This window comes from Tripterygium wilfordii, chromosome 23, assembly GCF_013401445.1.
Source record: "Tripterygium wilfordii isolate XIE 37 chromosome 23, ASM1340144v1, whole genome shotgun sequence".
Taxonomy (NCBI): domain Eukaryota; kingdom Viridiplantae; phylum Streptophyta; class Magnoliopsida; order Celastrales; family Celastraceae; genus Tripterygium; species Tripterygium wilfordii.
Genome location: NC_052254.1, coordinates 9,931,363 through 9,943,864, shown reverse-complemented (window position 1 = coordinate 9,943,864; position 12,502 = coordinate 9,931,363). Strand labels below are relative to the sequence as shown.

The 12,502-nt window shown below is 33.8% G+C and overlaps 1 protein-coding gene across 1 annotated transcript; it reads right to left on the bottom strand.

Moving 5' to 3' along the window:
* Positions 1-4,973: 4,973 nt before the first annotated feature.
* On the bottom strand, positions 4,974-6,097 carry LOC119993680 (ethylene-responsive transcription factor TINY-like). The gene has a single exon (XM_038840887.1). It carries the CDS (start codon positions 5,838-5,840, stop codon positions 5,064-5,066), a length of 777 nt encoding a protein of 258 aa, XP_038696815.1. The 5' UTR covers positions 5,841-6,097; the 3' UTR covers positions 4,974-5,063.
* Positions 6,098-12,502: the final 6,405 nt, after the last annotated feature.

Genomic DNA, 12,502 nt, shown 5'->3' with positions numbered 1-12,502 from the left:
TTTTGCTTGTAAACTTGAATTCTCCAAATCAAATATTGGAATCAACATACAACCCTTTCTCTGTATTGTGTTATCTCTTTTTAAGAGAGAAGAACGTCAGTTACTATTTTGTAATTGATGTAAGGAGTTACCAAGACAACTGCTTAATAACCCACTTATGTGTTGGGTTGGCTCAAGCCCTCATGGGCGGTCCATATCTAAGATCCAATTTCGAACACATGCTAAAGAATATTCTCTCCTAACTCATTTAATTGATATGGTTCCTTAGACTCAGTGACATCTCCTTTAGAATCATCACCAACATTCTTATCAAGTATATCATAGATGTTCTTGGTTTTGCTGTCACAACAACTTGCCAATTTTTATTCCAATTGTCTTTGATATGATCATAAACTGCACTTGAGATGCTAAGATAAAAGGCTCATTAGAATAGTTTAAACGGGTGAAATTGAGGCTTATGAAACCAAATTCATCCTTTTTATACCCCTAGTTTGATTCCTTCCACGTTCAAACTAGTTGCATTCAAAGATAACAATTGACAAAGACAAAGAATGAAGGAGAAGGAGAAGGAGAAGGAGATATAAGCAATTTTTGAAATTTTTTGAGAACTTAATTTCTCTCCTCAAAAGACGACCTTTTAAAAGAAACGGAATTAAAACAAATTTAATATTTAATAAAACCAAATCATATCAATTCATATTTTGTAACTGATATTAATGCCATAATTTTTACACCTTGTAACAATAGAATTTATAACTAAATTAAATTACAATTTTGAATTTGAACAAACATGGACTAAAAGGTAAGCAAGCTTATATCCTAGCCGACAACCCCCGGCCAACCCAGCCCACGCAGGTGTAGATATGGTGCACGCGTGTGTTATTTTGGCCCAACCTAAACCAAAGCACATATATGAATTTCTCCCACAAAACCTTGGGTGCCCTTCGATGCAAGTTAATACCACCAAGATGATGTCTTATAAACTCAACTTTGAGCTCACAAAATTTCAATGTAGGATTTTGAGTTTCACACCTTTATCCTTCCAACTTCATGTGGTCACTTTGAAGATCAATTTCTCATTTACATAATATTAGTTTTTGCAATGTAAATATATTACGTCATCTACGTTTAGAGATGCACGTACTCAAACCTGGACCCATCCTAAAGGACATATGGGTCTCACATATTCATTATTCATCTTAATGTTCTTATTTCTAAATTGATAACTTATACTTTGTGTCTAGGTTTAGCTTTCACCAAAGACCTAAATAATTTATTTTAGAATATATACTCTAACATAAATCAACAATATATACTCTACCTTAGTGGCTTAGTATACGTATGAGTTCTTCGGTCATAACATATATCATGAAAATTATTTATTGATCCTCTCATTTATTTACTTTTTGGGGGTAAATTTTGTTGATCAATGAACATTGATTAATTAAAAAGTAGAGCTTAAATAAAACATGAACTACGGCTATCAAAGTTGGTGTAGTATGTGTAATACTATTGATTATTGAAAATTAATGCGGTTGATTGATTTGACTAGGGATATGATAGGTTATTGACTCAGTTGATGTATCGATAATTAATTAACTAACTACTTTAATTTATACCATATAATAGGGATATTTTATCAAAATAACACCTCATATTTTGAAATACCACAATAACACTGCTTCACAATTTTTTTACAATGGTGCCACTAACATTATATACTTACACTGTTCAACACAAAAAGATAAAGTCATGCTATGTTTATGAGTGTAAACAAGGTACAAAGATCGATTATGTTGTGAGATGAGCAGTCACCATTTCAAGTACTTAAATCATTTCTCTCTCTCCAAATATTTCGAGTCTTGACAAGTTTCGGAGTGTAAATGTAGAGTTGAGCATGAGTCTCTTAGCTAAAACTTAAAAGTTTTCCTTTTTACCCTATGCTCAAAACAATAAAAAAAATTTTAATTTTATTTATGACATGGTTAACCCGCAACAAATATCCTTTGGATGTGCATTGGGTAACCCTATGGATCCGTACAATAGTATGCAAAACATGCGTTTCAAGTAAATACGTGGTAGTTCCATGTATGGCTCAGTAGAAATTGAACCCACGACATCGAAAGACTGGAAGACTCTCTCTCGTAACCAATTAGACTACTAGTTGATTCCTAATTTTAAAAAAAAATTTAGTGACTCATCAACAATCTTAGAAGACCAAAAATAACTTCTGCATTTTAGATTTTGCTTGGAAAACTCTACCTCGATCAGTTTGACCTACTACTCATAGACATAAAACAAAGTGTAACATTCGAGTGAAACACATCAAAATAGTTGTTTTTTTTCTGAAACGGAGAGAGAAGATTCGAACCGTGGTCACCAGAGTGATACATATCATATTTACCATTCCAATATTTTTTAGTATATAAAGAAGGAATATCAATTAGGGTGACTGACTAATGCTATATGTATTAAGGTGTGTTTCTCGATTAATTCCATTTTGATTCCAAGATCAACTCAACAATTTTGGGTCCACAACCATAATTTCTTTCATGCAAGATTTGGAGATAAAACTAAATAAATAAATATATATATATATAGAGAGAGAGAGAGCTAGGGGATATAGTTTTTTGTGGCTCTCGCACTTTTGGGTCGTGCCCATTGTTTTGTTTTTTGTTTTTTGATGGCACAAAGGGCCCATTGTAATGTTGATCCATACGTGATGTGCTAGACTTGAATATATATATTTATTTTTTATTTTTTAAATGAAGAGATCTTCATTAGATTTTTTTCAACAGAATCATTGACAAGTGAATTCGTTATAATATTATTTATCGGATAATTAGTTTGATTGAACAATAAATAATCACAAGATTAATTAGTGTATAAACTTAGGGTTAAATTACATTGAATATTTGAATTGCTAAGCTGTGAGGAGTTTGACTTTATTTTCAACCTAAACACAAACAAAGACATAAGAAACTGAGATATGAAATCTTAACTACCAAATTAGGTACAAAATAAAATGAAACCCTAACCACCCTAGCTATTAAACCCTAGAGTCATATATACATATATAAATATGCATTGATCTTAAAATACAATATTATTAGGACGTCATGGTTTTAGAATTCAAAAATGTAAGGGATGTCAGTAAATGAGATCCCAGTTATTCCAGTGGTAGATTTTGTCCCTCGATTGATGTAAGTGTAGGGACCTACATAATCTAATGATTGAACCAAAGAGTGACATATCCACTACTAGGATGACTGGGATCAGATCCCTATCACTATTATTTAGAATTTTGTATTAAAGAATACACTTCATTATGAAAATATTAATAGACAAATGTAAGTAAGGACAAAATCATGGTAGCTACGAGAATCACTAATAGCTCAGATGACACTCATATGTATGGTATCTCATAAAAATATTGAATTCGAGCTTCCCCATCCCTTTACCCTATAATGAAAAAAAAAAACACAAAACAAAAACCATGGCATCAACAAATCTGGTTGTTGAAATGCAACTGTCCATCTAACGAAATAATGGAAGATTCGCAGAATCAACAAGATATTAATAAACAAACCTAACAAACTAATGGGAGATTCGCACAATCCAACACCAAATACGAAAAGAAGGCTTTGCTTTCTCATGAAATTGAGAACCTACCTACCCCATAACCCATTAATTAGGACAAATCACAACTTTTCAATTCTCATTACCTCTCACGCTAATTTGTTTTCCGGCGTGGTTAATTGAGTTGGTCAAGAATGAAACCTTCCAATCAATAGGAAAACCCGATTGAACTCGTCACATTAATACTTTGCAACTTACCTAATTTTGATAATAAATGGCCTATGCAATACCTGATTAGAGAAAATTTTAGTATATATCTACCAAGAAAAAGATTCATTGTCATCAATATGGTTTAGAATAAGTTTTTTAGGACAGTAATGTGAAGAAAGAGACAAAGCAAAATAGAAAGATTATGTTGTGTTTGGTATCACTTCCAAAAATTTTGAAAACAAAAACATAAAACATAAAACATAAAATGAAAACATAAAATTGAAACTTGTTTGGTTGAACACTTAAAACTGAAAACAAAAACTGAAAGCATAAAACTAAAAAAAAAAAGAGCGTGTTTATGTTTTTATTTTCATAATAATGGAATATATCCACACCATTATATTTTTCAGAACTGTAGCCTCTGTCGTGTCTATTACAACGTAATTTACCATTGAAAACATCAACAGAAAAAAAAAAGATAAGAAATAAAATAATAACTCAAAGTATATTTGATCATTGCCTTCATATCTCTATGCAATTTGCGATCTGAAATCTTAAAGAAAGTGCAATCTATAATAAGTGTAACTAGTTCTGTTTCCAAAACTTTTAAAAACTTTTTTTTCTTTGTTTTCAAAAATTTTGAAAACCAGTTTTTGGTTTTCATAAAAACCAAAAACAAAAAATACAAACAAACAATATTTTTTGTTTTTATTTTCTATTTTTTGAAAACTAAAATAAAAAATAAAAATGATACCAAACATACCCTTAGTTTGTCGACCTTTTTTTTTTTTTCCTTGTGAGATAACAAAAACATATATTGTAACGAAAATAATAAAGATTTCAGTAGTTGTAACTGTATAGTGGGGAAAGGAATGCTACCCAAGTCAAATTACTATATTACCCTAATGAAATTACCTTTATACCCATTTGTGAAAACACATATATATATATAAAATAGAGATGGGATTTATTAATCAAACATTGGACGTACAAGATTCATCAAATAAATTCGTGAATTCTACATGTCACATATGATGCACATGAAATTCTGTGCGTATAATTAAACAACTGTTATAAATGAAATACCAACTTTTGAGATCGCTATTATTAGTGATAGGGTAAAGAAAAACACAAAAGCAAAGGCTGTGCTATTGTCAGTCTATTTGAGTATTTTGCTATTGACGAGCGAGTAAGGTATGAGAATTCATAAAAAGAAGTGCTTACACTAAAATTTAAATATTCAATAAAAAATAAAGAAAAAAAAAATTAATGGCCTAATGTTCCCACGATAAGGCCTCAAATGTACCATCACCTGTAACAAAATTCTCTGTAAATGAAATCTGATCACTAAAATAATCATAATGCCACGGCGTATTATAGAGCCAACCATCTAACACCGATTCACTAAACACGAACTCGTCGCTCAACTCCGGCGATTCATAACTCGTTCCCAGACTCGGTAACTCCACTATCTCGCTTAGCTCTTCTGGTGTTGACACTTCATCCGTTGACGTCACCCCTGCAGTCGACGGCGACGATTGAGTTACCGTTGATGATGAGGAAGAGGAGGAGGAGGAAGATGATGATGTGGCATTGTGTGCGGTGATCTCCATTGAAGCGGCTTTAGCAGCGGCAGCTTGTACGTCTCGGGGAGAGCGGGAGGCGGGTCGGGGCAATGAACCGGCGATTTCAGGGAAGTTGAGGATCGCCGAACTACCTTTGATACTTAACGCAGCAACATCGTGTGCACGTGCCGCCATTTCAGGGGTCGAGAAGGTGCCCAACCAGATCCGGTTCTTCTTCCTGGGCTCTCGGATCTCAGATACCCATTTCCCCCACGTCCGCATTCGGACCCCCCTGTAAACCGGGTGCTTACTGCTGTCCCTCGCCCGCTTATTAGGCCTCCCCATCTCACTCAGGCCACCTGAATCCAACTTTTCGGTTACCAGGTCTTTACCCGACCCAGTAAGCAAAGACGAAGACGGCGAAGAGGGAGATAGGGAGGAGTAATTGACGCTTGACTCGGCTTCAGAGATAGCCGGGTCAGTCATTGCTGTAATCGCGAGTTCGGGTTTTAATGGAGTACTACGACAGGTAAGTGTTTGTGAAAATGCCTCAACGAAGATGCACACACTTAGCGAAGCGGGTTATTGGAGGTATATATAGAGCAAGAGAAGAGCAGAGGGTGTATTGTGCATGTGTAAGATTGGAGAGGATGATGAAATCACAAGAAACGTGAGTTTATATAACAAGTTAAGGATGAATAGAGAATGAGAGGTAGCTTGGTTGGTCAGATTATTTGTCCAGAATAATGAGATTTAGGGTTCCATTCTCATTAGGAGATTAAGATTTGGATAATTTTCATTCGTTATGATGATCTTTATACACTTTAAATATGACTTAACATGTGTATCAGCTATAGAACTTTAAAAAAAAAAAAAGTTGAACGACAGATACGGCCGACCTTGCGTTTTTAACCCCATCTTCATTTAATGACCGCGGCACACATATAATAATAATCCATCTTCTCCGTAAACAATAAATATAGAGATTTTTACTATTATCACTATTAATAATAATAAGTAGTGTGTGTGCATTTATTGAAGGCAATATGAAGAAAGAGAGAAAATGTATCATTGGGGGTGAAAAAAAAATCGATTCCGACAACAACACGTGTTTATGAAATATTTATATGTTCAGATCCTAATCCGGATTGGATTTGAAAATTATTTAAGTAACCAAACTTAAATTGGTTTAAATTCGAACCAATAAATCGGACAAGATATTTGTGTTCGGACCCGTACCCAATTTTAAAATGGACAAACATTTTGTGTTTAGATTCACATTGCGAACATATAACTTATGTCCAATTTGATTTAATTCGAGTCAGACAAATTCGATCATTCAGATTGAACAAAGTTTTGTCATCCCTCAGAGTCGTCCTAAGAGAGGATATCACTAGTTCACACAGCTGGCACAGCCGTCCATTGTGTATCCTCTCTCTCTCTGTTTCTTAGTCTGTAAACCCACATTTACTTCACTGCACACATGCCACAATACAATTAATGAGTACCATTCTTGTGTAGTCTGAGTGTGGGTCAAATCTCTAAACCTTACCATCTAAGTGGCTCCCTATTTTATGGAGGATAGAGTTTGAGTTTGTGCCCTTTTTTTCTAGGATTCTATAATCTTTCATTTTTTTGGGGAATGCAAGGAGTTTAGGGAACTTCATTACTTAATTCACATAACAAGTAATTAATCAATTTAGAGTATTGACTTCTATGACAAAAGATAATGTTAGTTTAATTAGTTTTCCAAGTTTTTCCCATGAAAATGATTAATGCATTGAATTTTTTTTTTAAAAAAAAAATTGGGGTTAGGGTTAGGGTTAGGGATACTATATATATAGGGAGGAGGAAAAAGTAAAATTGTGAAGAAATGTGTATACTTTTTAAAGCTAGGATTGGGGAGTCTCAGAATGATCAATAATAGTCCAGCATTGATGTTGCAGTTTGTGTTGATTCTTTAACCCTATCTAGGATAAAAAGATAAAAAAAATACAATAATTGTCTAGTATTGTATAAAATTTTGTTAAAAATTGAACTCTCTAGCCTAGCATTAATCAACATATATATATAGTCTTAATTAGCTGGTCCAGCAATGGCTATTCAACAAATTGTAAATATCAAACCTGATACAAACCATTTAATTACAACATGAAAAATATATAGTTGTGGATGGAAAAAAAACCCTATGTTGAGTCAGCAGGACACGTGACAAGGAATGAACTGCAGAGAAGTTCCCATACGTGAGGATAGTTACAGAGAAGTTTGCTCACGTCAATTCATGAATATTCAAATTCAAACCACAAAATCAAAATGAATCGTTAAACTCAAATTTCAAATAACAGTTCAAATCAAATTCGGGATAAAAATCTCAATCGATGCACTGTGAAGGGCCACCCATTCTTATTTGTCGCAGGTTGGAGATTCACTGTCTACATCACAACCTGGACACCAATTATTGATATGCGGGTTATGTAGAAAATTGACTCGACAATAGTCGTTCAACTTAATTTTCTTGGATTTAAACTTATCTGCAATATACATACTTCTACAACTATATATAATATGTAGGAAACAATATGTGAAAAATGGATTGACAAGATTAGATTTGAGTATTCACATTTTTGGTCCCAAGGGGGTGCACCTCAACTCATTGACTACATTCGAATGGGTCCTTGTATAATTGTTAGCCAACCCATGATAGATTCTTGTGTCTCAATTTATCTGGTTCTAATGGGCTACAATGACTAATGACATGTCGATATTATATCGTCTAATATCCCCCTTGATTTGTGTGGTGTATATATATATATTTCAAAATTTTCAACCACATGGATGATAGAGTAGTTGGTAAATCTCTTTATGGGAAAACTATATGAACTCGAAAGATCTCGAGTTTGATTCCCACTAAAAGCAATATCCTTGTGGACATACGTTGGGTTTTGGCTCAACTTATCATGTTGTCAAGTGAAATTTTATTTTTGAGAGACCCACAAGCTACACACATGTTAAGCCATGCCCGAAGAACATGAAGGTCACCACAACGGATGGAAACTACTCAAATCTCAAATCCCCTAGTGAGAATGGAACCCTGTAGGACCATATCAAATTTCAAATGACAAACTTACATGGAGCTGTTTTCGATTACTCAAAAAAAAATTTTGGGCATGTGTTTGTAGGTATTTTAAGATTGATCAGAAAAATCAAGAATATTCTGAAATTAGTCAATTGAATAAGATCCTTCCAGACAATTAACATTAACATTTTGTTTTTTGATCAAGAATATTCTGAAATTCGTAAATTGAATAAGATCCTTCCAGACAATTAACAATAATTTTGTTTTTTTTCTTGAAATACTGCTAACAAATATGTTTCTCATTGAAATCGAACTTTGAGCACACACCCTGCCTAATTCATCCGATTGCTAACCGAACCACCTCTTATTAGTAGACAATTAACATATTTATTGCTTATAAGAGCTCAAACATAAGGGTCTAATATAATAATGTAAAATAATGATTACTTTTTAATGGTGTGGATGAATGAGATGACAAGTGATAGAATTTCTTTGGATCTCACATATTTCAAATCAATGGTGTAAACATATATCCTTATTTTATACCCTTATATTAGATCTTTATGTGAGAATTCCTCTATATATATATATAGATATATATGAATTAGTTTTGATCTTTTTTTGCTGCAGCAGCCACTATACGACCTTCTCATCAGTACACTATAACTCTACAGCTAAAAGGTGGGTACTTGAAGAGAAGATAATGAGTCTCTCACTCTCTCCCTCTCTCTCTCTCTCTATATATATATATATATATGAATTAGTTTTGATCTTTTTTTGCTGCTGCAGCCACTATACGACCTTCTCATCAGTACACTATAACTCTACAGCTAAAAGGTGGGTACTTGTAGATAATGAGTCTCTCTCTCTCTCTCTCTCTCTCTCTCTATATATATATATATATATATATATACACACAGAGGCCACAATTAATGATACATTCTTGCCAGTCCAGTACACTGGAACCGTAAATATATGCAGATGGTTTAACATACTAACACAATTCATTTCAATCTACTCTCTCGTAGTCTTAGCTTGTAAATTTTCTTTTTTTTACATACACTGATTGATGTATCATGTATGAAGCATAAGAGAGACAATTTGTACGTGAATTATATTGGTGAGTACATAGTAGGACCCAAAGTTACTGTTTTATTTTCATTTTTGTTTTGTTTTTTTTGGTTAATTCACGTGCCATTCATGTGCTTCCCATGCTTGGAATTAGATTTGAGTCTTCACAATGTTGCGTATAATGTTCCAGTCCATGTTAAAAGTACTTAATTTCATGGTGCCTAGGTTTTTGGTACCTCTTGGTATGGCATATATCATGGGTCATGTTATTTCACAAATAAATTACAATTTTTTTTTTCATAATCTTCAAATATTATTGTAACCCCATTACATTAATTACAAAAAAAAATTAGGGTTTTGGATTTATGAAAATTCAAATTTTCAAGACGATAACAAGCAATGACGGATCCAAGATTCGAAATTACTTGGGGCACAATTAAGTAGCAGGGTCTGGTGCACCCAAAAATTTTTTTGGTTATTTATATGACACAATTTTTTTTGGATTATTTCACTCTTTTTCTGTCTAGAATTTTGATCTCTAATTCTCCATCAATTGTGAAATATTGTTTTTTATTTCTTTTGAATGTGTGTTGAGCTCGTTCAGATGTTTTTTTATTTCTTTTGAATGTGTGTTGAGCTCGTTCAGATGTTGATAGAGAATTAGAGATCAAAATTCTAGACAGAAAAATGAGTGAAATGCACAAACATACCTGAGAGTCAGAGGAAAAGTCAAGAGGGTACATTTCTCTTATGAGTCAATAAAGGTTGATACACTTTTATCGGGCCGGACATGATACATTTTTTTTTTTATTTTGGCTGGCTTGTTACATTTTTTATGGGGTCTGTTATATTTTTCATTGAGGGCTTGATATATTTTTTATGGGACGTGGTACATTTGTCAAATATAATAATAAGTTTTATAATATTTCACTAGGGCATGTGCCTCCAGTGATTGTACACTACATCCGCCTCTGGTAACAAAGGTTATTTCAATGTAATTCATTTATACAGATGAATAAGAGCGTATGGATTGGGTGCTACAACCAGTACACTAAATTCATAAATGTATACTATTTAATATTATGAATCTAACAATATATTTTTGTTTTGAAATAAAAAAAAATTTACTGCGATCGAAAATATAATATTTGAAATTGATAAAACCTAGTGAGACAACCTTACCATTAGGTTAAGGGTAGCCTTAAATTTAATTCCATCAAAGTGATGGGGAAGGTCCAAGTTAATTTATTAAGAAATGTGAAAAAGCAGAACAGTGGTTAGACTATAATGGCCTATCTTAATTTCTTATCTGATTTTATGTCCTACTGTATTTTGGTCACTATCAATTTAATGGATGTATGTGGGTAGTTGGAGAAAAAAACAGTTAATGGGCTGGGGACAGTTTGGGCCTACAAGTATTTATTGTACTGGGATTTTTTCTCATGGGCTTTTCATTGGCCAGAAAACAATTTTTATCGTACCTGATAACAACGAACTACTTATATATATTTGATCCTGAGAGTGGCTGAGATAATAACTTGTAAAACGTTGTCCCCATTGCCAATTATGTGTCAAACAGATTGGTCTGGAAGGGACCACATACCTTGCTGTCAGTAGTGGGCCTAGTGGGCCCTCATTGATTGCAACTTCATCAGGCCCATTAACATCACAACTCATAGGAAGTTTCAGGTTGACAGGTTGTAGTAGTATTCTCTCTCTCTTACGATCTTTTACTATCACGAGATGTGTTAAAAGTGTACCAACCTCATCTTTCCTATTACCAGTATGAGATTTCAGATTTGGGCCTAAGAGGGTATGGAACCCAGCTTAGTTGGGCCACAGGCCCAGGTCAGTGGCGATGTCCTAATACTTTGTCGTAATTTGCAGAGTAAGCCAACCTCTTTAATTCAGCCCAAATACACCGTTTGTAATTGGGCCTTGCATGGCCCATGTAAACACAGAACAGTTTACCAGAAACAAAATGTGGAAGAACACAAAGCAGAAACAGAGGATTTGCGATTCACAAACAAGTTTTGAACCTTCCTACAACCCAAAAATAAGTAGTATTGCAATCAATATTAATTTATTTTAAAAAAACGTTGTAAAACAATGTACATAATACTTGGAGAAATGTTTAAACTGAATTAGTTTACTCCAAGTTGTAAAAATCGAGATTTTACATAATATCAATGGAAGGTTGACACTATCGAATCTTAAAATTAAGAAAAATATATAAAATAATATAATAACTTATTACTATATAAATAAATGAATAATATAATATAATATTCTATAAGTAAGATCAAACACTAAGATCATACACTAAGATCATATGATCTTACCACTTTTGTCATTTTAAATCGATTCGATTGCGCCAGTACATAATCTGGCTATCACATTCCGGTTGGACTAGTAAACATCTTGACTATCACTGATACACATCTCGGTCGTGCCAATACACATCCTGGCTATCACCGATACACATCCTGACTAATGCTGGTACACACTCTGGCTAAACACCTATACACATCCAAATCGTGTTAGTACACCCTTTGGCTATCACTGGTACACATCCTTGTCGCGCCAGTACACATTCTATCTAACACCGATAGGCATCCCAGACACACCAGTACAAGCTTTGGTCATCCCCAATAGATCCCAACCCTCATGGGTACTCGTCCCAACAACGTTGAGCTGCACAAATATGAATAATTACTCTCTAAGCTAAATTATATTAAACTCATAGATTGGGGGACAAATTGGAGTGGCAACAAATAGTGTAGGCTTTCTTGACCAAGCACACCGTGGCCCAACTCATTTAGTTATAACATTGAGCCTCAATGGCCTGCTACCCACATATCAGAACATAACCCCCTGACTAGGCCCACGGCCTAGCATGAGCACATCAATTCAGGATCTCATCCAAATCTTCATTATTATCTATACATCTATACATCTATATAAAGCAAAGACTCTAACCAATTGCTTCATGTATTTGACA